The 25,858-nt window shown below is 37.5% G+C and overlaps 1 protein-coding gene across 2 annotated transcripts in view; it reads left to right on the forward strand.

Annotated features, from left to right (window-relative positions):
• Positions 1 to 25,858, forward strand: part of mmp17a (matrix metallopeptidase 17a) — a 97,691-nt gene that overhangs the window by 64,423 nt on the left and 7,410 nt on the right. For both annotated transcript variants that reach the window (XM_084137484.1, XM_084137485.1), the window contains exons 4-8: positions 6,107 to 6,393; positions 17,706 to 17,882; positions 20,605 to 20,707; positions 22,928 to 23,010; positions 23,787 to 23,939. In XM_084137484.1, the coding sequence (XP_083993610.1) occupies positions 6,107 to 6,393; positions 17,706 to 17,882; positions 20,605 to 20,707; positions 22,928 to 23,010; positions 23,787 to 23,939 (803 nt within the window). The remainder of the gene's footprint in view (positions 1 to 6,106; positions 6,394 to 17,705; positions 17,883 to 20,604; positions 20,708 to 22,927; positions 23,011 to 23,786; positions 23,940 to 25,858) is intronic.

Consider the following 25,858-nt stretch of genomic DNA (forward strand, 5'->3'; position numbering starts at 1 on the left):
TGAGTGATTATTGCACTGCACTATCATACAGGTTTTGTGTGAGGAGAGATCTTTTAAAATGGGCTTGAGCAAGGGAAGAATCGATAACACAGCAAATGTACAGACAGTATAAAACTCTGAGCTTTTGATCAGCACAGGCTGACGGGTTTTGGCCTCTTTATATGCATCAAGATTCTCAAGGGATGCAACTCTTTCTGCAGTTATATTACAAGAAAATGTTTTCTGTAAAAATATCTAAACAACCACTTAATTGTTGGTTGAAATGATCAATTAATTGTTGTTGATAATTAATCATCTAAGTAATATTAACAATATTAATTAACTTTATTAATTTACAATAATAATTTAATTAGCACATTGCAAAATGTTGTTTTTGTTTTGTTATAAGCATGAACCTCAATTAGAGTATGTTTTGTTCAGTTTAAATGTGAAACAAGAAAAATTGCAAATGTAGGGATGATAATCAAAACCAAAAAGATGTTTTGTTAGTTTTTGGCAGAGTATCTGGACAGAGGTATGAGCTGTACAGGCTCCGCCCTCTTCTGGGAGCAGCAGCTCATTTAAAGATACATGCACGAAAACAGCATGTTTTTCCTTCCACTCAAAAATGCATTTACAGCATGGTATAATAATAATCTGTGAGGTATTTTGAGCTGAAACTTCACAGACACATTCTGGGGACACCTGAGACTTATTTTGTAAAAAGGGGCATAATAGGTCCCCTTTAAATATTTTTTTGCTACATACGGATTTTAAAATTAATTTGCATGTTGTTTTTTATCATAGAGTGACAGTTCATAATGACTGTAGCATTTGGATGAACTTCAGAACCGAATCAATCAATAAATAATTATTTTGAGCTGACTCAATCAGACTAAATTATTCATTCCTAAATCTAACAGTTCGTGAAACAGAGTTCACTCAGTGATCCGTTCTCAGGAGTTTTGGGGTTTACAGCTCCATGGAAGGAAAGATTGTCAGTGAATAATGACTCAATTTTGTTCTGATGCTCTTGACTTGGACTGTTGTGTACGAATCCTGTGGACTCATTTTATGATGTTTTCTAAGTCACTATAAATTGGAGATTAAGATTCCTTAAAACATCTCACTTTTGTTCTACAAAAGAAAGTCATACAAAAATTCAACATTTTTGGGTTTTATTTTTGAAACAACATAAGGGTGAGGAAATTATGTCAGAATTAAAAAAATTGGGGTGAACTGTCACTTTCATGTTTTAACAGGCATCAAAACATGTTTAAAAAAGTTTCTTTGCACAAAGTATTAATCTTTTTTTCTATTTTTCAGACAGTTTACTGGTTCAGACAGTTGGATAAATGATTGATCAGTAAGAACAAGGTTCAGAGGTCCAGCTGTCTACATATGTATTCAGAGCACATGGACCATCAGTGTCAAGTGGAGATGGCCCCTCATCATGACTCCATCACTTCAAATTAGACCCTCACCATACTCTAGGGCCCCCACCTGCTCGTTAACACTCTCATTAATTACCTAAATTGATTAGGACGGAGTGATTGCTTTGAAGACAATGTGTTTTTTTTCCCCCCCAGACTCACGTTGTGTGTCTTTGGGGTTGATTTCCCAAGCTGATTAGTAGGGAGCAGAGTGAAATGGCTTTATGATAAGCATCTCTTTCCTCACCACCCTCCATTACTCCCATCACATTTCTATCTATCAAACCCCATTGACGCTCCTAATCCTTTCCGTGCCGGATAAAAATGGGAACAACTCTCACAATTGCTCAATATGCTCCAGGCAATACCCAATGAGAGTGTGAAGGAGCTGTTGTGTGATTTCTGTGTCATGGGCATCTATGTGTTCGCTTGAGCATCTAGCCCAGATGCCGGCTTACAATGAGGGCGAAAGTTGTAAATAATCATGCTGTAGTTTAGCTAGATAATCCCACCCATGCCCAAAGGACTCAAATGACGGTAATCCGTCAGGGTTGGATTTCTTTTCATCCCTCATAGCGCGTGCCTGTTTGATTGGTGAAAGTAACTAAAAACCATATCGCTGAATAGGCTGGGGGGATCTTTAAAGGGATAGTGCACTCAAAAGTCAAGATAATGTTATCAATTATTCACCCTCATGTCGTTCAAAACCTGCATGACTTTCTTTCTTCTGTGAAAAACAAAAGGCAAAATTATTTTTTCAGTTATAATAAATGGAGCCCAGAACTTTCAAGCTTCAAAAAGGATGCAAAAGCATCATAAAAGTGGTCCAATATGATTCATACACTATATCATGTCTTCTGAAGTGAGTTTTCAACAACTGCGAATCATTGAGTCAGTGAGTTGAATACAAGAACCAAATCAGTCTGATTTGTGAAAAAAATATTTAAGACTAGTTTTGTAAAATGGATTATTTGATTCATTGAAAATATTTGACTCAGAGGAATGATTCATTCATAAATTGGATAGTGATACTTCTTTTTAAAAAATCTCCATGGTGCATATAAAGATTTTCAGTGAATAACAAATTACATTTTTCCGTTTCAGAATTTTACAAAGGCTACACTAGAAAAGGTTCTATAGAACCTTTTAGGGGTTCTCATCATGGGATCATTTTACGAATTTAGTTTGAATTAATTAATTAATTTTTGTTAATTTATTTTAAATTTGAATAAAATTGTATGAATTATACAGCTCGTAAATATACTTTATCACTAGAATAAATTGAAATATCCCGTTAAATATGAACGTATTATTCAATCATTTAAGACATTTCACCTTATATAGAATCATCTTGGCATTATGGATTATTTAAGGGCGCTTTCACACTAGCACTTTTGGTGCGCACCCGGGTTCGAATGACGTCAGAGTTCAGTTCGTTTGGATGATGTGAACGCTGTTTTCCGAACTCGGGTGCGCACCCGCGAACCGTACTCGAGTCCGCTTAAAAAGGTGGTCTGGGGTACGGTTCATGTGAACTCGGGTACGGTTCGCTGCTGATATGAACGCAATCGTACCAAATCGCGGAAGTGAACCGCTATTGATGGCGTATAATGTGGTGCGTGCCTGCGTGCGTGTGTTTAACAACTGTAAAAGGGTCTATATACACTTACCTTGACGAAAAGCGGGATTGACGCACTGCAAGCAGAGAGATGATTTCTGCTTGCCTCCACAAAAATTGTCTTCGGTGGACATCCCGCTGTCTTTGGAACGGTTTTAATACTTTTGCGGCAGACAGACGCAAGTGTGTTTCTGTATCTTTTCTTTGAAAACAAAACCAAAGGTTCAAAAAAAGAAGAAGAAATGTGAAGCGAGCAATTCTATCCATTTTGACGCTTTTTCATAGCGGTTACCAAGCAACACGTGTACGCGCCAGCTGCAGTTTGATGACGCAAGCGTACCGCGGTTCGGATACAAATAATATAATGTGAACACAGTCCATCGGGGGCTGGGGGAGGGGGGAAGCAATCGAACTCGGGTTCGGAACAGGCAATCGAACCAAGTGTGAAAGCACCCTAAAATTGAGTCAAATACAGAACCCCATTAACCTTTATTTCTAAGAGTGAATTTGAGGAATCATTCCTTTAAAACACCCATCTGGCTGTGCATCACTCTCAGTGCCTAGTTGTGAGTGTGGAGGATTGATTTGATGTGTGATTATCACCATACAGTAAATGTCCTGTCTGGATCACTGATCTGCAGGGGTAAGACCCGCTGTGAGAATTACAACAGAATAGAGGAAATGAGTTCTTTTGAACTTGCTCCTCCTGATTTCTATTTGCCATTTTCTCTCTTTTTATCCACTTCCCCTCTTGTCTGTCTAATCAGTCTTGTATCACATGGAGACAAAGAAGGGGGATTGTGACTGAAAATTAAACTTCAACATTTGAGCGTTTACATGCTGCTGGGATGACCAATCTTCCCAGAGGCACTTTATCTGGCTTTCAGGTTAGCTGCCACTGTTAGTGCCTGTATAATAACCAGACGACATGGAGAGGGAAAAAAAACCTCCCTTGATTATTCTCCAATTTATGCCGGCTGTCTATTCAATCCCTGCCAAGGGCACATTATGGCGAAAATGGATAGAAAATTGAACTTGAAATTCATACTCCCTTCCCTAGCACCCTACATTTTCATGTGACCATATTAGGTCATTGTATACTTACAGGACAGACTGAACTTATTGAATGTAAACCTGAACAGACAAAAAGACACAAAATTATGTCAAAATGACATTTTTGGCGAGTGTCCTCATAAGCAGTCTTAAATTAGTTGAGAAGTCTTAAATGAACATCAAGTTCAACAGATTCACGTCAAGTCTTAAAGTGACAGCAGCCTAATATTCCTGCTGCAGTCTATGTCATAAATGTTAATCAAACAACAAAAGACAAAGAGAAAATCACTCACTGCTCTTGACTGAATAACTTTTGTATCTTTAAAAGGGATTAATCCATATTTCCATGGAAATATTAAAGCTGCAGTCGGCAAGTCTGGCAGATTGGGTCAACTTAGCCAAAATTTTGAATGTTTCCAACTCTTATGCCCCTCCCCACTACCAGCGAGCACCCTCCCATCGAGGTCGTGCTCGTCAGTGCGTGTGTACCTGATTTTCTGTGAACGCGTCCGTGCCATCTCTTCAGCATCGATCAACACCATGGAAACGGAGGTAGTCTGCCCTGGCTAATCTATCCATAGATAGCAATAACCGAGGAATTGGAAGCTTGTTAGTAGATTTTCTCTCCGCCATCACGCTTCGTGCAATCTTCAGGCGTGGCGTGTGCATGGGATATTGTAACGTGCGCGAGGGAGGGGGGATCTGTGGCGTGTGCACGACCTGTGATTGACAGTCAGATCTCACACCCCCCCAGCGCTGATTGACAGCTTTAAGGTGATACATTCTAAAATAACGGTCGCCTTAAACTCATGCTGGGGGCTCAGCTAGAATATAACTTATGTGTGAAAGGGTTAAAAGTGCATTTTCAGTTGAATTTGGGGAAACCATTTGAAGCATTTGTCGTGTTGAGCTATTTAAATTAATTGTTTGATTTGTTCATTGCAAACAGCTGGAAGTCTGTAAATTTTGCCAATAAACCGGATTTGCAATGGGGGTTGAATATTTTTGATTACAACTGCATAATATACAATATGTATATAATATACTTTATATGCTGGTTTCTATAGTATATCTTTTTGTCTTTTCTATTTTATATATTTTGTTTTCTAATTTTATAGGCTACACCATAAACATGAGCACAAGTATTTCACCTTAAATTCCCTCTCAAGCTTTAGATTTGCATGTGAAATACTTAGGGGGTTAATGGCATATCTGGCACAAGTCAAGCAGAAGAGCAATGGGTTATGATGAATTAATGTACACGGTGTAGCACATCACAGGGAGAATGTTGGCACACAAAGAGGTCACTTAGCTCATTGTAAATTCAGCTGGGGGCAGCATTGACCTTGGCACGGCACTATTGTGCATCTCCTGTCTTTCCATTTGAACCATCCTGACTGTAAACTCATTGTAGAACCAGCTGTTACCACCTAAACTGCCAAAGATCATGTTGATCTTGAGCAACCGGTGCAATACGTTACCAGCACCCAAAGAGCCCTAATAACTGTATTGGGAGAGTCAATGTTCTTCAAATATAATAGAATGCCTGAACCTGGTGCTTGTGCAGAAAGGATAAGTGTATTCTGTGCAGAAGGCACACTTCTTAGCGGGCACTTACAGAGCCGGCACTTTGAAATTAATTTCTCATCGATCTGTGTCTGTACTTGGAAAGAGGGATCAAATTGTCCTTGGAAGTGATTACCATCATTGTGGGGTGTAGTGGACCTCCAAATCACACTTAATTGTTTCCAAATTACCTTGAGTGAAACAGAAAAGAGGAAGATGGGAAGAAGATGTGTTGTAACTGTTGTGTATCCTAAATGTATTACCGTGGAAGTAATTCTGAGTTAAAAAGAGCCACAAGACAGGATTTTAGAGCTGCTTTGCTGCATGCCTTGTCCTATCTATGCATTCAAAAGCGGTGTGGAATTTATCTTCTTGCACTGTCGGTGGTCCTACAAAGGGATTCTTGTCTATTTCAAGTCATAGTTTCAAACATATACTCATGTTTCTGCTCTCACAGGGTGAGGACGTTTCCAAAGGAGTCAGTTTTGCTAGGTCGAGACACGGTGCGGGCGCTCATGTACTACGCACTGAAAGTGTGGAGTGACATCGCGCCACTCAACTTCCATGAGGTGGCGGGGAATGAGGCAGACATTCAGATTGACTTCACCAAAGCGGACCATAATGACGGATACCCTTTTGATGGACCCGGTGGCACAGTGGCCCATGCCTTCTTTCCCGGAGAACGATTCACAGCTGGTGACACACACTTTGATGATGATGAAGCCTGGACCTTCAGGTCACCAGGTAAGAAGTCTCTTTTTATACACAACATTTTTTGTATTTTTGTGTACATGTATTTTATTTTTTATATATATAATGTCAAAGATGTGAAATGTACAGGCAGACAGGTAGAGATTGTTTCTGATTGGATCTGACAAGCTAAAAAGTCTGCTGTCCACTCCCCTGACTCTTTTTCTGTCTGGGACTGTCCCAGAAGCAGGTGTAATTTCTCAGGACAACTTTTTCAGTGATGTCTGTCAGGTAATAGAGACATTTTTTGTGCGGTATTCCAAAACAGGATCCGGAGCCCAGGAGGCAAGGCCTGTCTGAAAGCAACAGATGCTGTTTTCTATCTCAGTTCCTCATTCTTCTCTCTTGAGCCATAACCTGGCTCGACCATCTCCAGGATGCATCTCCTCGCAATCCAAAGGTGCACATGTTTGCCGAGAGGCTGCGCTAACCACAAGGCTGATAATTAGCATGGGGGCAGGTGGGGTTCCCATTACACAAGCCTGCCCAGTGAGTGAACTCTGATAGGATTGGTTCAAACGACCCTTTGCATCCCAACTCTGCTCTCTTGTGGCTATGGTCCATATGCTCATGGACAGCAGTAGAGTCTGCCCCAATTAGGCCCCCCCATCAGACGAGCAGCTGTTTGCTTAGGCCTTTGGCAGGTGCGGATGTAATATGAGGGACTGAATGATGAGAGCGAGAATGAGAGAAAGAGAGAATTAGGGAGGGAAAAGTCCTACTTAAAAATCACAAGCCTTTCACCACCCACTTACACAGTCTTGACATACACAGCTGAGCGATGCACCCCTCCTTCATCTCTCAGTACTGCTGAAGACAAGCCCTCCACCTCTTCGTGTGTGTTCAACTGACCCTTCACCATAACACGGCCATTTCAATGTTTTCGCTTCATTAGCTGTTCATCTAATGAGCACCTGCACCTGGACCTCCCATATGGCCATCAATTATTCGTCATTATTCATTATGGGCCGTTGTAACAGGCCCAAGATTTCTACATCAGCCAAAAATGCCCTGATTTACTGTGTTATTTTTGGCTTTCCATCTGCCCTCTGAGACTATCTAATGAGAAAAACCAAAAATTTTAATATGCATACACCACTGTTCAAAAGTTTGGGGTCAGTGAGATTTTTTTTTGTCTCTTATGCTCACATTTTTTTTTAAATAAAAAATGCAGTACAGATTTTCAGCATCATTACTCCAGTCGTCAGTGTCACATGATCCTTCAGAAATCATTCTAATATGCTTATTTGGTGCTCAAGAAACATTTCTTATTATTATCAATGTCGTTGTGTTGTGCTGCTTAATATTTTTGTGGAAACCATTTTTGTAAAGATTTTTAATGAATAGAAAGTTCAAAATAACAGCATTTATTTTAAATATAAATATTTTGTAAAATTATAAATGTCTTTTTTAAATATTGCATGCATCCTTGCTGAATAGAAGTATTGATTTCTATAAAAAAAGAATCTTACTGACCCCAAACTTTTGAACAGTATAACAGATGTAGCATCTGGACCAATCAGACACACACAAATTATTCATTATATTTAATGAATAATCCAGCAAAGGTCTATAAAACTTCCCCCAAAACTAACATCACAAATGAAGCTAACACACTGGCAGAACCCGGTGTCCTGTTACAGGACACATTAAGACTGATAAGACTTTTTACAACCCCAAAAGGAATTTGCAGAGAGTTGTGAATCTCACTTAATTCTTGCTGAGAAGGAGAAATAAACCCTTTTAATCCTATATATTCTATATATAACCACTTGATAAATGTATAAACATGTATCTAATTTTCACATCTCATGATTTTCCTTTTATGTGGTTTGGCCTATGTACTCTTTTTAACTCTTTTGGGTTAATGTTTCAGACTTGCATACTATGGTTAACCAAAATCATATGTGTGGCATGTTTAGTCTCTATAAACTCCAATCTTCATCCCCCATTTGTTAATTTACATTACATTTTGCTAACTTTGTGACGCATTAGTATTATAAGAATCTTGAAGATTCTTTTGTTAAACATCCAATCAAATTACATGTTCAAAGGCCTGCTTGAACAAAGGATCGTAAAGAAATTCCCTCAAAAGGGAACAACTTCTTATTGGCTCACAGCCATCCAGAGGGTGTGACATCTTCACGCTTTAAAAATAATTTATCGCAAGATCATGCCTCTTAGCCTTAGTCTCTGAGGGCCTTATCTTACACCCGGCGCAATGCAGCGGCAAGCGCGACGCAAGTGTTTTTTGCTAGTTTCAGTCCGACACATTTATCATTTTCACATCCTGCCCCATGCTGTTTAAATAGCAAATGCATTTGCGCGCCCATGGGCATGCTGGTCTGAAAATGAGGTGTGTTCTGGCGCATTGTTGGCGACGTGTTGCTATTTTGAGGCAACAGAAATAGACTGTGCCATTGACCAACTGAAACCTGGTCTAAAGTCAATGGCGCAATATTTTTTTTGTTATTTAATGAGCGTGTTAGTAATGTGCGCCTATAGGCGGGTCCACAACGTGCGTATTCTCTGCTTATTAAACATACAGGGACGCACAGCAGCACACAAACATGCCAAATATGAAAAATAAAAGGATTACAATGTAAAATATTATTATTGTGTACATAAAGATATGGTGGAATCCGGCTTGTCCCGTAGATGGTCTGCTTGCGCACTTTTACCTCGCGCACGAGCAGTTCCATTTGCACTCTGGAGACGGCTTCGGTCTTTCCACTATCAAATTCCGTCATGTAAATAGCGAATCTGTCATGGCGCGAGCGCAGCTGGCATTTAAAGGGAATGAGAGATGAGACTCTGATTGGTTTAACGCACATAAATCCCAAAACACACCCATTACTCATTAAGAGAATAGGGACAACCCTTTTAGACCATGTGCCTGTGGCGCGCTGACCATTTTTCCCGACGTTAAACTAGCAAAAGTGGATTCGGACTCGCCCTAAGTGAACTTGCGCCCTGCGCTTTAGACCATGCGCTTAGATCATTAAAATAGGGCCCTTAGTCTCTTAGTCCCTTTCTGAAATCCTAATGTGAAGATGATACTGAACTAGAAGTTTTCTAAGGACCCCCAAGCTTGTGCCAGGCTGCGGCCTTGTCTTTCCATTCACCAAAGATCCTCTGACTCCCACTGGTTCTCTCTCATCAAGACAACATCAGCAAAGATCACCTGGAGCCTCAACAAATTGCATCAGGACAGTTTAATTCAAATGGGCGAGACATGCAAGTATCAAACTTAGTCTCATTATTTGGTACATTAAGTATCCTTACCCCTTTTTGAGAAGGGCGTGTTAGAACTAAACTGATGGTTTGCTCAAGGCTGTTGATCTGCTGAATTTCAAACAATGCTATAACTTCTTGCTTTCCTGTATTCTGCTTCAGCTGTCTTTCCCTTGGTAAACTGTATGCATGTATGTATGTGTATGTTAGAGTAGTTTAAGTGTTTAGTATAGTTAATAAAGTCTTGTTCATGTCACACGTAAAGTTGTCCGTGTCTCAAGCTCATATACTGGAGTCCCTAATCATAGATTTTGACTACAGGCTCTGAATAGTACTGTACAGTAAGAAAGACATTTCCCATGCCCCGGAAATTTACATTTCTTAGAATTAATAAACAATTAACACTGAGTGTTCACGGCACAAACAGGTTATTTGATTGTAATATTAATTTTACTACATTTAAGTTAATTCTATGAACTGATCCAAATATTCATAATATAACTAGTTATGACTGATTATTAATATTTATTTAGAGCTAATTTGCTACACAGATAAACAGTGTTTAGGCCATTTTTCAGTACCAAGTATGTATTTTCTGGTTTGATTCCGTGACTAAATCTTCAGCTAGATATAGAGGAATTGCATAATATGCGTCATACTTTTTAATCTTTCAGTTTGTGCAGTTGCGTTTGTTGTTTCCATATACCAACCAGAAAAGTTTTTGTTTTTTTTTAAGACCACTTCTATTATTGATTGCTATAAAGATGTGATAAAGATGCTATGAAAAAAGTTTCAACCGAAAAAACTAAAAGTGTTTATGAAAAACATACCTACCGTACCTTTAAGAGTGACGAAACATGGAGTAATGCTAAAATAAAGACCTGGATGTTTTATTTCGAAGGTGAGGATGAACCTGTTATTAAGCAGTAAGCAGAATGGGAAACAGTTTAGTAGTTTACAGTATGGGTGCTGCCAAAGGGTGTAAATAATTTATATGATCGTGTTAGAAATGCATCCACAGATAAAAACTTGCACACTGGTTTCGAATTTGGTGTTAAATTTCAGTGCTATTAATTTAAAGAACAGTATATATTAGACACTTTCATTCGAAATAAATGTAATTTAATTGAAATTACATCTTAAATCATTACGCAGTAGAAAGAAAAATTAACATTCTCACATTGAAACTTTAAAATGAATTATTTCTAAGATAAAATCCTCACGTTTATAAGGAATATAAATCTTCGAGGCTCAGCTGATTGAACTCCTTAAAAAAAGACAAGCTTTATCATGCAAACAGAGGGTGAGTAAATGTACTTCCCTTTTCCCTGTTTCTCTCTCCCTCCAGCTCAGTCTGGAGAACTGTAAGCATATTGTTTTTGACATAACAAGAACTTTCTCTTTGAGGGAACAGCGGAAAGAAACAGGAAAGAGGAAGTTCTGCTATGTGTTCAGATTAATTAACTCTTAACAGAATTCAAAACGCTTCTTTTGAGATTGTGGGTATCGTCGTACTTGTTGCACAGCAGTGGAGGCGTCCCATGTTCCCATGGGTCAGAATGAGAGTGGAATCAAAGGAGCATCTCTAGCTGTTGTTATGACAGCGGGCAGATTGCTTTTATTAATTATGTCTTCATTGGCTGCTCACTAATGCAGACTGATTATTGTGGCCCAAACAAAAGGCTCATTAAGCAGGTGGTTTTTTGATAAACTTTTCGCAATTTGGCCCAAGCCTGTGAATCACCATTGAATTTAATGTCTGTGTGCGTGTCCACATCTTTTTGTGTGTTTGACAAAATGAGGCAGAAGACCCTGGTCCATTATCGTCCATTTTACCGAGCCGCCAGTCATTAGCAGTGACTATCGTTGATTTCCTTTCTGTGCACACACTGCGAGAGAGAGAGAGAGAGAGTGCTCTTTTACCTTCATGAAGAAGGTTATTTCAGAAATAATCAACTTTCTGCCTATGCTTCAGTGACTGTAAAGGATTAGTTCAACCACAAGTGAAAATACTGTCATTATTTACTCACCCTCATTTCACCCCTGTCTTTTTCTCTATAACAGAAAAGGAGAAATTTATATCAACTGGCTATGCTACTCTTTTACATTTTGTTGCAATTAAAGGGGACGCTTTAAAGCTTCAAACAGGACGTAAAAGCATTATAAAATAGTCTATATAACTCTTCAGCTATATTTCAAGTCTTCTGAAACCACGTGACTACATTATTCATGAACGAATCTTTCGTGTTTTGTGAACTAGATTAACTAATTAATTGAAAAGATCTGACTCAAAAGAATGATTAAATCTTACTGATTTCTTCACAATTAAAAGTCAAGAATTTCATTGAATAATGGCTCACATTTCGGTCAGTTTCTGAGCTGTCATAATGTTTGTGTAATGTGTCATATGTGTTTATAATGTGTTTGTGTAATGTGTCATAATGTTCATAAGATTTAAAATAGGGATGAATTCAGATTGATTGAGTTTTCCCACTCAATGGCAAAAAGTGTCCCGATCAACCTGAATTCACCCCGTATTCATATGGACTACTTTTGTGATACTTTTATTGTGCTTTTGCACCTTTTTGAAGCTTGAAAGCCACCCAAATGCATTGCAATAAAGTAACTGCATGAAAAAGAGCGACCAGTACAGTTTTTCCACAGAAGAAAGAAACTCGTGCAGGTTTAGAAAGGGTGAGTAATTGATGACAGATTTGAAATTTTCAGTGATCTATTCCATTAAAGCCTTTCTGATCTGATAATCCTAAACACATGTATTTGTTTACTGAACAGAAGGTACTTTAATACCCTAGCCTTCACTCAGACAAGCTTTTGAAACCCAGGGCCAAATTCTTAACATGCAAAGGCTACATTTCTGTCTTAAAATAGTTTACACTCATTTATTTCAGTCATCTGTGACAGACACCTTCAGCTTGCTGCTTTAGGCTGCCATGCACCAGATGTTTCCAGTGCGTAAGGTCTTAATCAGATTCCTTCAGATCCATCTGTCATCCGACGCATCTCCTCCTTTGGACCCTGATCGGCGCAAAGTTCATCTGGATGAATCGCTAGCTTGTGCTAAACAAATCAGCCTCTAGCGATTAGAAACGAGGGTTGCTAACCAGACACAAGGCAAAACTCATCAGGCATGATTCTTCCTCAGAATGTGTGTTGTCTTAAAGGGAAAGTGCCACGGGCGGACTGGCCATCTGGCATACCGGGCACTTTCCCGGTGGGCCGACGTGCTTTTTGACGTGCCTAGATCGGCGGCCCAATGTTTTTTCAGTTGACACTGCTGGCCCAAAACACTTTAGTCAAAAATATCACATAGTTTTTTTTCCTTCTGACAGACCAGCCCATGAAACATGTAGCTCAGCGGTCCATTGGTTCTTTTCTTGATTGACACTGGGCTGGGCCAATCACATCTTTAAACACCTCCCCCTCTGGGCTCTGAGCGAGCGTGCAGTGTAAGTGTGTATCTGTAAAAATAGTCTGAGAGATGGAGAAGAAAGTAACGCAAGGAATGTACAGAGAACTAGCGTGAAAAAAAGATACAGGTCCTTCAAGCAGACGCTGTAAAATGTGTCAGAATATAGCTTTGTTTTCTGCAGCAGCAGGAACTTAATCAGCTCCAGTGATGATGATCATCTTCAATGAATATTTGTTATATAAAAAATAATAGTGTAAAAAGGTTTTCTTTTGAGTTACACAAAAGAAAGAAAGTCATATGTGTTTGAAACAACATGAGGGATCAGTAAACAATAGCTCCGTTTACATGGATCCATTTATAAGCAGACTAGTAGCTAGGGCTGGGCGATGTGGCAAAAAAAAAATCTCTATTTACAATTTCGATGTTTTAATGTTTTACTAGTCAACTTAAAAATATAACTACAATATGATTCAAGTAACATTCTCTTTATTAACCATATGGTTAAAAAAAGTTCTGTTCCTAGTACACAACACCTGAAGTGATCAAAACAAATTACTTATGTTAAATATTTTTGCAAAGAAAAAAGAAAATGCATGAAATATGAAGGCAAATATTGTATAAACTTACAAAATATTGTAAAAATCTCAAACATATCCTATATACATAAATAATATAAAATAAGAAAAATGCTAAATATTTCTTAGCCAAAAAGTTAAGGCAATTCAAATTCAAAATGACTAAAAGTATAACACCAGTAATAGTCTATTAAATGCTTTAAAAACATCTTCGTAAAAAGTGAAAAATGTTTTTTGCTTTGTGAAAACAGACAATAACAGCAGCTTTCAGCCTGTCACCGACATACAAACATGAAATATCAAACATTTAGTTGTTCTTTACATTCCATTTAGCTATTTTTCTATTGTGTTTATGTTTGGCTGTTGCACTCGTGTCTCACGTCTTTTTCAGCGTCTCACCCATTAAAAACAGCATTCTAAAAACGTGGTGCTCAAATAAAAGAACAGTTCAACTCACATTTAATAACTTAGCTTTTTTTTACCATTCCACTGCCCACGTCTTGTTTTTTTTTCAATGCTTTTTCTTTGTGAACAGCTACTTAAAACCAGAGCCCGTCTACGGAGAGCCTTGGCACTTCCTATTAGCCCCATTGTATCGATCTTGGTTGCAGTTCCATTAGAATTCCACTGGAGGTGATCGCGGGCGAGCGCAGACTGAATGGGAGTCTATGGAGCTAGATGGCTAAATGTATCTCTTTCTCCTGCTTGTCGTTGAATCAACGTAGATTTTATTGTTGATTCCGCAAGTTCAATATAGATTATAGTCCAAAAGTCGAATGAATGAGTACTTATGTCCTTTCGACTTCTTACAGGTTGGGACGTTGTTGGCCGGAACATGCTAGCATTCTGCTAATGAATGCTGATTGGTCAGTGACGGACTTGCGACTGATTACGACCAGAGACCCTGTTAGATGGCACCTGAAGCTAAAGCAGAGAATGACGGGCTCTGGCTAAAGCAGAATCAGAAACATTAACTCATGTATTAACCGAAAGAGCCTTACCTCAAATAGCAGCTGGTGTTATCGTTGCCGATGCCACGAGAAAGGAAGCCATGAAGTGGAAGTGACTCAGAAATTGCCGTAAAGCAGCACCTCTGGCAGTATGAAAATGACGTCATCACATTTTTTGAACGGATTTATAGAACAGATAAGTGAACTTAAAAATGCAATTTTCAGCTGAGTGTATTATCTTAGCCCCCCCTTTTGAATGCAACTTTCAAATTACTTGACAAAAAATTACATCCTGAGAAAAGTGGATTCTGGGGGTGAAACCCCATAGACTCCCATTCATTCTGCACTCGCCTGCGAGCGCCCCCCGCATTGACAGAGACGTGTTACTGCAGCCAGTCCAGAAACCGGAAGTAAGAGTGCCAATTCTCTTCCTATTAGACATTCTCTGTTAAAACTAATGTCTTCTACGTTCATAGAGCGCGCGCCACACAAGAGCGGTTAATCAGTGGCGCCATCATTTGGTCGGATCATTTTCTTATCTTAACTGTCAACATGTCTAATTGTAACGTTTGCTAAAATGTATTCAAACCCGCGATTTCTCGATTTAAAAATAATAAAATTGTAGCAAAACATTACATTCGAATTAATCAAAAAATTCTGCCTTCCAGTATTAGTCCTACTAGTAGGACAGTCGGAATTAAAAAAAAAGTCAGGAATGAATTGAAATTTAATTCGGATTGTAAGGGGTGGTTTAAACTTTTCTCATCTGTTCGACAGGACATGTAAACTTGATCAGATTGAAAACCGAAACTGGAAAGTTCTGTGCATGTGCAATGACATAGAAATTCTACCTACACTCATCATCTGTGAAGTGGTGTAGGGCAACGTCTAACCAGGCCTTTGCTTTGGGCTCTCATCCATAGTCAATGCCTGGTTTTTGGCACGGAAAGGGGCATTTTTACTGCTCGATGATGAATATATAAGCCGCCGCACGGCACAAAGCTTCATGTGCTCGTTGTCTCCTAATCAGGACCTGAAATATATCAATATTAAGTCTGTTTTTAAAACAAAGAAAAGAAGCAATGGCAGGATGATGGTTAGTATGCACCAACAGCGAGGAAACTATGTATATTCAAATGCAGTGTGCACATGTCAAAAGATCAATTCTGATTTGAAGCTTGTGACATAAACACGCACATCAACCTGATCACTTTATTTAGGCTTCATGTAACAATACGTTCGGAATGATTTCATTCCAATTGGAGTAAAAGGTGTGCAAGTAAATGTAGCAAATGACAGAATTGTCATTTTCACGTGTACTGTTGCTTTAAAACGTGCACACATTTTGAGACAGACACACTTTAAGATTATGCTTGCATTGTTCTGCTGGAATCTTGGGTGACTTTCTTCACCAAGCGGAAATCCGTCAGGTCCCGGCCTCTTTTGTTTTGCGTAATCTTTGAAGTGCATTATGCTAATGCAAAAAGCAGGTACCCACACGAGGGTGTCGATCCCCCGTTAGTGATACACGGCTCATTTTGAGTCGTAATCTTAATGAGCAAGTCACTGATTTAATCCTCTGTTTTGCTCAGAGAAGCTTGACTAGCTGTGTTCTGCTTATACAAACCTGCAGCATAAGACAGCTGTCGCACATTTTGGTATTTTCACAGTTTGTAGAGCCCAAGGCTCTGCTCACCTTTCTCTCTGTCTGTCTATCTATCTATGAAACTCTTCCTGTCTATTTGTCTCTCTCTCTATTCAAACGAATCCAATGACACTTTCCTGGCCCTGTCTGCATTTTTGTTGCCATCTCTAGGGGCCATTTAACAGAAAAGTGTGAATGTTATTTTATGGCTGGCTGCATCGCGCAGATCTGTCTGTGTACTAAAGCGAGATAATGAAAAAGGTGAGTAACGTTTAATGGCGCAGTCCTCCCTGTCAATCACAAGCTCATTGTGTTGAAAATGACAACGTGGGTGGACATCCTGAACTATTTCCAATTTAATCACCATGATTTCCAGGACGTAATTGCACTGGATGTCTTCTTCCTTATGAAACAAGGTATTTGATGTTCAATAGGACAGAAATATCGCAAAAGAAATCTGTTTCCAGTTCTTTCTCCTAGATTGCATGGAAAGCAAATTGCTGAGGTCTTGTGCTTCTCAGATCATTCTCATCTGTTTCTTAACAATGCCTCAAACTGTGCTCATATTTGCTGAGTCAAGATAAACCTCATCAAATTCTTCTGAGACAAAATTATGTGAGATTTGCTAACCACATTGTTTTATAGATATATTTATAATGGATAAATCTTATTTCAAATCATATTCTGTTAAATGTATAAACCTGAAGAGAAATATAAAACAATGCCCATCGATAAAATAAAATAGTTGGTGAATTTTAAAGTCAAAATTCTGTCAATTCTAATGTATTATGCATTTTTTGATTTTATTATGTTTTGTACAATTTTTCTCTGAACTTAAGGGCCGTTCACATCAAGAATTATAACAAGTATATTGGCTCCCACATCAACACACAATATTGTTCTGTTTATTCTAAGCGCATACTGCAGTTTTGTCGTCTGCCGCTTTAAATGCTCGAGCTCTTAAAGTAGAATGGATTCTGATTGGCTGTCAATGTTTTTATCGTTTCATCTATCTATCTATCGTTCGCTCGTTAGTTCGTTCGATAGATAGATGAAATTCTATCCATTCATCCGTCTGTCTATATATATATATATATATATATATATATATATATATATATATATATATATATATATATATATATATATCATTCATTAGAATTTCATCCATCTATCTATCTATCTATCTATCGTTAGAATTTCATCTATCTATCTATCTGTCTGTCGTTCGTTCATTAGAATTTCATCTGTCTGTCTGCCTGTCTATCTATCTATCTATCTATCTGTCTGTCTGTCTGTCTGTCTATCTATCTATCTGTCTGTCTATCTATCTGTCTTTCACCCTCTTGTGGCCCCCTGGTCGTATCCGGACCCCATTTCGAATAAGCATTACTGTCTTGAACTGGTTTGTTATTGTGAAGAAAAGACTTTTCTTTCTAACATTTCTTTTTTATTGTGTCTTTTCTCTTTAGATTCCCACGGCATGGACCTTTTCGCAGTGGCGGTGCATGAGTTTGGCCATGCCATAGGGCTCGCACACACCTCTGCCATCGAGTCCATCATGCGCCCTTACTACCAGGGGCCAGTAGGCGACCCGCTCAAGTACAACCTCCCGTACGAAGACAAGGTCCGTGTCTGGCAGCTTTACGGTAAGAACGTCCACCCCTTGGTCACGTCTGGTTTCTTTCTTTCCTCCCGGACCTCCTCCCTCTCCGTCAGTTAACTGAAAACAGGCACTGTGGCAAGCTGTGTGAGCTGAGATCCTCAATCAAACACGGACACCCTGCTATCATCTCAGATGCCTTGGCATTGTTGAAGAAGCAAAAAGTGACAAGTAGCGACAACTTGTAGAAGCAGTCTCTCTGCAAGACATACAGACAGATAGATGCTGTAATCTGTCAACAGTAAACACACAAGGATGACACAAAGAATGAGGTGTGCCTGCTGATAGCACTGTTATATGCTCTGTCTGCATCGCTTTAGCGCCCTAGTATTTACTAAAAGAACTCGAATCAGGTAACTCTGCAAATAAGCCTGCAAAATGCAGAATGCAATTTGCACTGTAATTTCTGTTCTTGTAGGCCCATCCGAGTGCTCGGATATAAATGATGCCGCCAGTGTTCATTTTTATACAGTTTTCTGTTTTAGTCCTAATTTATAAATTTAGTTTATTTTGTCAATTTATTGTAGTCAATTTTATTTAGATGAAAATGTATTTATAATAAAACATTATTATTATTATTATTATTATTGTATTCTTTTATTTAATTTTAATACATTCATATCAGAATAATATGAATATATTATTATATATTCAATATTTATTTTAATTTTATTCAAATATTAATGTTATTATTATAGTCAACTTTAATAAAAAAATAAAATTGACTACAATAAATGATTTTATTCTAGTACTTATATATAATTAATATGTTTATAAATTATATATTAATATAATTATATATTCATTTGAATTTTATTCAAATTATTATTATTATTATTATTATTATATTAATTTATACATGACAACATTAGATGTGTTCCTGAGAAAAACATGATTGTAGTGTACTATTCATGATGTTAATTCTTTATGCTTTAGTTAGCTTATTTAATGTCTGTGTTTTAGTGAGTAATTATAGGAGTGCATTCGCAACGTGACTTACACAATCGGACATAAAAAAGTTCAACAGTTCTCTGCTTTTCCTCCATCCCTCCCCACTCACATTATCTTGTTTTTTAGCTAAAGTGCCCATCGTAATTGTAAAAACAAAGTGATTGGCAGTGCATGCCCCCTCCACAGGCTGCCCTTTTCTGTGATCTCACCAGGCAAATAACAGGCGCTAAACAAGGGGCGCAGCGAGCAGAAGTGATTTGGTTTGTATAGGGACACTATTGACTTAATTACATGGCTGTGTTGAGTCAGACTTGGGAGCACAGGGATTAATTGGTCGTCACCATGATTTGGACCCTGCTAATCAACATGCAGTACGCCGCACGGCGCTGCAAACAAGCATGGTGGAAAGCAAAGAGATAGAGAAACATTTAAGGGGAGGGATGGAAAGATCAGGATTGGCTCAAGCAAATAGTGCCAGGAGCTCTGGAACTCGAGGTGATGAACACTGGCCAAGCGTTTAATAAATGCATGTGTAGTTTCAAAATAATGAGAGTGTACATACCCCGAGTTAAATCGGTCCTTAAACCAGTCCTTTTCCCCAATGAATTAACCTTCATGTTCTGTTTTACTATTTACTGTCTTTATTTTTGAGGCCCAGAGACCACTGTGATGTAGGCTACTCATAAAAATGATAATGATAGTATTTTGTAATTAACCTCTTATTTTACATTCAAATTCTTTTCTCTTGAGAAAAAGAACCCAGTAATCTCAGCGTCTCTTTTTCGTGTGTTTCAGAAAAGATTTCAATAATGCCTCGAGCTGTGCTCAGACATTTCAATATGAACTGAAATACTCCAAAGACCAAATTATCTGAGCTATGCCATCCACATAGATTTTATAGCTCAATACTATTAACATTTGATCTACAAAAAGTCTAATTACGGTCTTCTTTTAAAGACAAAAATCTAAAACAGAGACATATCTGATAACTAAAAAGTAGTCCTAATTTCATGATTATTTCATACTGTGTTTTTATTTTTTATTCTATTTTTTAAATATATGTTCCTCTAATTAAGTCAAAACTCTAAATTAATGAAGCTTTAACCCTCTGTTGTAAAACTAAGTTAATTGCTTGTTTGTGAGGTCAATTTGCCCCCAGCAAAAAAACATTGTACAGTGTGAACAAATCCAAATAGAAAATTGGCAGTTGTTGACTTTTGTGCACACTAGGAATATACTAACTAGTTAAATATTTCACATTTTTTCTCTGTATAACCAGAAAGTTTTCAGAATGAAAGTTAATTGCATTTTATCATATTTTGTGTCTAAGGTCACTTGATGGGCCCCCGTCATACTTTTTTGTATTGAATTTTTTGATGGAGGACATTTGCATGTGTGTTTTTAAGGCAAAATCGCATTTATAATAAATTCTAATATGATTATAAATCCCTTTAAGTATCAACCAGACAAAGTATGTATATTGCTTGTATATTTTTGCACTATTAAAAGAGCCCCAAGCAGAACATGGGGATTAAAAGTTAAAGAGATAGCGTACTTTTGAAATAAAAACTATTTGATTTGGAACAAAGTTGGATTAAACGCACACTTTGTTGGTTGTAAAACATTTTGCTCATTAGATTAGTTTCATTTTTGCTTATGCATTATTATGCTTATGCTTTGCTTATCATAAATGTTCTATGTATGCAGTAGTTTTACGTAACTCCTGCACAAGTTTAACTCATCTTGTGTTTTGTCAGGTGTTCGGGACTCCGTATCGCACACGCCGCAGACAGATGACCCCTCTCAAACAGCTGAACCTCCTGTCCTGCTTGACCTCCCCACAAACAGATCTACAATACCGTGAGTCAACAAGCACACATCCACAAAACCCACATTCCCCTGTTCAGCGCGTCTTGAGTATTTTGAATTGCAGAGTTAGTGGTCCATCATTTGGGAGGAGAATATGTACAGATTTCATAATGCCCCCGCAACTGCACTCAGCCTTCCTGAAGCAAATGCCAGAATGACACAAATTATAGACTCAATTCCTGACTACTAGTAAGCAAGAATTTAGCTTCTCAGAGAGAAGCCTGCACCTCTTTATTTTCCTCTCTCTCTATCTTCACGGTCGACATGTGAGGCAGGTAGATTTAGTTTGACAAAGGTCAGTAATCTATTCCTCTCGGAGAGTTCAGCTAATAAGCTGTGAATGAAGATCTTTGTTAATAAAGTGTCAGGCGAGTTCCCCGCTCACAAAAGCAGCTCTGTCACCGTAATTGCTCCATCATTAGCATCCCAGCCACGTCAAAGTGCTAAGTCAGTCATTAGCCGAGGGGATAACGCATTCACAGAGATTTTGTTGCCAGCAGGTTATAACATCTTTAATTTTCCAAATCTGAAACCAAACACATAAAAAAGGACATTCGGGACTGGTTGAACATAGCCATAGCTAGCCAAAAATATTCATATACAGACTTGCAATAAAATATGTAAGAGCTAGTGGCTTGAGCTGATTCTAAACTGGATATTTAAAGGTGCTCTATGTAAAAAAAAAAAAATGTTTACTGTACTAAAGCATTAAATACAATAATTGGTTTGCAGAGATGTAATACTTGTTTCTCTGAAAATGTGCATTCTGTGTCGGAATATCTGTTTTGTTTTGGTCTGTGTGATCCAACCCACTGCCGGTTTACCCAACAGTATTTGGACACCCCGGGTTGCCAGTTGGCGGAAAACACAGCGATAGAAGCCAACAAACGAAATGGGACAGAGATCGCAAATTATATCCGACCTAAAATTCCTTAGAAATAAAAACATTGCAAACAAATACATTAGCTGATCAACTTATACGGTGAGGCTCATTGCTTTCTACTTTCAATTACGCTCGTCATGAAATCTGGCAACCCGTGTGAGCATTGAGTCTGAAGGGGAGGGGGCGGGGGGAAAACTCAATCCAATATTTTCAATTTGGACTGAAGTATGCTGTTCAACTGCTAGCTATCAATATTACATAGAGTACCTTTAAACGGTAGCGTAAGAAAGTAGTGTGTTTTAGAAGTTTTTCTTTAATACACATTGGCCACAATTATTTGAACCCCTAGAAACTCTTGAGAGTAAAATATCTCTGAAGTATATTCCCTTCATATTTACAGTTATTTACCAGGGTGACTAGGAACATGAAATTATCCAGTCATGACTTTCTGTTTCACAAGAGTATAAATATGAGGTAAACACAAAAGCCAAATTCCCTTAATCATCTATTACAATAGGTCAAACCAAAGAATATAGTTCTGATGTGCAGCAAAAGATTGTTGAGCTACACAAAATAGAAAGTGGCTATAAGAAAATATCTATAGCAATCAACAGGAAATGTTACAAATCTGCATGGAAGGGGATTTGTATATTGTGTATATTGTCTTAATGCACGGCAAGGAGAACAGTTTGAGTGGCCAAAGACTGTTCAAGAATCACAGCTGGAGAATTGCAGAAAATAGTTGAGTCTTGGCCTTAAAAAAATATATCAAACAGCATCTACATCAGTTGTTTGGGAGGGTTTAAAAAAAAATCCTCTGCTCTACTGCACAATCAGTTGTCAGACACTACTGGATTTTCGTTGATGGAGATCTGGCAGCAACATTTTTCCGCTTGGGTGAGGGATTCGCAGACAGCTTTCCCTGCACATGAAATCCCCCATATGCCAGCAACCATTGAGAACGCTGGACAATGACTATGACACATAACAACAGAGCGCAGGCGCCAAAGCTGTTGTGGATTCGCTCACCCGAAACTCTCCGTAACTGGCACAGGTTTAAAGAAAATGTTACGCTTGGCAAATAAATAAATGACGGACAGTTACGTACGTGTTACCAATATTTGATCATGTAAGCTTTATGGAACACATCAAACAAGGGAATTTGTAGTAATTTATAGTGTTATTATTAATTAGCTAGTCCAAAACTGGCTTGGGACCGCACGATCCTGGTAGAAACACAAATACTTCTACTAGTGAATATCTTGTGCTCTACCTTCACACTCCTGGTAAAGTTTATCTAACTCTTTTTTCTTCGTATTTTCTCAAAGACCTGACCGTGATGCCCCTGACCGATGCACTAGCCACTTTGATGCTGTTGCCCAGATTCGAGGGGAGGCCTTCTTTTTCAAAGGTAAGAACACCCAGAAGTCCAGTGAAATCAATAGATACTAGAAATTGATAATGTATGAGGTTCTACATCCTTTTGTGTGTATAAATTACAAAACATCTGTATAAAAAAAAATCTTAATCTGTATTTGTGTCTTGTTTTCTAATATATTTAATTGAATGCATAATTGCATTAGATATTATGACTAAAATTTATATGAATATATTCCGACTTCTTGTCAGGAGACATATCTTGAATTTTAGGTTTAGTTTTCATTTTCTTATCCCATTATTTATTGAAACAAGGAATAAAAAGTTTGCCAGTGGGGTAAGAAGATATATTATGTGATAATATAATATTATATTATCAAGATACACTTTTTTATTTTATTTTATTCTATTTTATTTGATTTAAAATAAAATTAAATATTAATTAAATATTTGCTTCTTAAATAAATGTATCTAGAAATATTGATAAAGAAAGTAATTATCATAATCAAACTTCAAATCGGTTTTGTGGGGCACTATTGAATTTCTTGAACTGCTGTTAAATTGTTTTGTTTTCCTGTTTAGCCATTAATGTGCTGTCTGTATTTTGATACATCATCATTTGTGCGTTGTATTTGTTTGGCTGATTCTGCCAGCTGGGTACACTCCTACCCACTGCCCCCGGGCAGGCAGCAATTCCTCGCTTTATTTAACCGATGTCCCTCATACATCATGTGATAGCACATAATTACACCATAAGCTTACATAAACACACAAATAATCACACCTTCTTACTGTCAAACCTCTCGTCAGGGAAGTATTTTTGGCGTCTGACACGTGAAAAGCACCTGGTGTCGTTAAGGCCAGCTCAGATCCATCGCTTCTGGAGAGGTCTTCCTGCCAACCTGGACAGTGTGGATGCTGTATATGAGAGACCTGGAGACCATAAGATAGTGTTCTTTAAAGGTAAATGCCTGAATTCAACCTTTTATTAAATTATGATTTAACATCTCCCTTCAATGCAACTTTTGTTCATTCTGAACTGTTATAGACATGCTACAGACATGAATGGTACCTGAAGTCATGCAGCTTATCTCAGATGTAATCATTTTCCAAAAAATATAAAATTTCTAGAATATACCTTAAACAAATGCATGGTTGCAAATGAAAAAAAAATATTTATTGATTTAATTAAACCTTGTTACAAACATTATTTTGAGGGGATCTATGTTATTGTTGAGTAATTTAAACTGAAACTTGATTTAAAAAATAAATAAGAAAATAAGTTGTAGTAACTTAATGAAATTGTCTTGATTACTAAAAAATTTAGTGTTGATTACTAAATTGAAATTGTGTTATTTTATGTATTTTTTTAGTAAAGGAAAAAACCTGTTAGCGTTTAATGTTGTTATGTTTGACATTTAAAGGTGCTATATATTTTTTTTTTTACTGTCCTAAAGCATAAAAGTACCATAATGTGTTTATGATGTTTGAAATGTGTGTTCTGTGTCAGAATGTCTGTTTTTGTTTTGGTCTGTGTGATTCCACCCACTGCGGGTTGCGGGTTATAACCCGGGTTGCCAGTTGATGGAAAACACAGCGTATTGTAGCAAGCAAATGAACAGGGTCAGAAATCGCAGATTCTACCTGACCTAAAAATTAGCTGAACAACTTGTAGTGTAAAACTCGTCGATTTCCATTGTCAGTTACGCTTGTTCCTGTTACATGTCCTCAATCTGGCAACCCGCATGAGTGCGGAGTCTGAGGATGATGGGGTGGGGGAAACAACTCTTTCCAATATTTAGAATTTGGACTGAAATGCCCATTTCAATAGCTGTAAATATTACATACTGCACCTTTAAATAAGTTTCTGTTATGTATGTTAAGTTTTTGTCGTTACCATTGTGATAAAGATTAGTGCTCTATATGAAGGTAAGTAAGTACAATTTTATTTATATAGCACTTTTAACGCAACAATGCACAAAGTGCTTTACACAATTTAAAAACACAATCATTAAAATCATTAATGAGGAGCTATAGACAGTACATGAAAAAACAAAATATAATATAAAATATCAAAACCCAAAATACACCACAAAATATTAAAAGCACGTCTATACAATTAAGTTTTCAGACGACATTTAAAAACAAACACACATTCAGATGAACTAATATCAACTTCCATAGTTTTGAAGCCCTCACTGCAAACGCTCTATCTCCTTTAGTTTTGTATAGCTGCCAAACCATTTAAAGCTTTATATGTCAACAATACAATTAAAATCAATCCTTGTATAAACAGGTAACCAATGTAAAGAAGCTAAAACAGGTGTAATAATGTGAATAAGTATACAGCACATTGACTATATGACTAATTAAATAGTAATTAAATAAGTTGTATTTAGTATTTGCTATGTAAGCTGTTTGTTTTAACTGAAATATATAGAAAAGAATAGATAGAAATAGCAACCACTCAAAACACCTTATCCTTGTGGTGTTGTTTTGTGCAACACATTTCCTTCAGAAAATGTCCAAATCTAGTTTCACACTGTTTGTTGCTTTCGTGCAGTATTTCAAAAAGATTGTATGGTTAATTCCAGACATTTAAAGCAAAATGCTCCCTAGACACTCACTCAAAAATTCTCTAAATGATTGGAATTTAAAGCTCTCGAGTTATGCAAATGTCATTTTTAATAAGAGTTTTCACTATAAAGCGAACAATGTCCTTCAAAGATATAACGCAAGAGTGTTTTGAAGCTCAAAAGCACAGAGGTAAAAAGAACATTTTAAATATTTAAAGCACTAAAATGCATTTCACAGCAGGTCTGTGTTTTCTAATCTGGTCTGCTGGTAAAGAAAGCCTTTACCATTATCACACCTCACAAGAA

The sequence above is a fragment of the Abramis brama genome (genome assembly GCF_963993115.1).
Source record: "Abramis brama genome assembly, chromosome: 15".
Lineage (NCBI taxonomy): Eukaryota > Metazoa > Chordata > Actinopteri > Cypriniformes > Leuciscidae > Abramis > Abramis brama.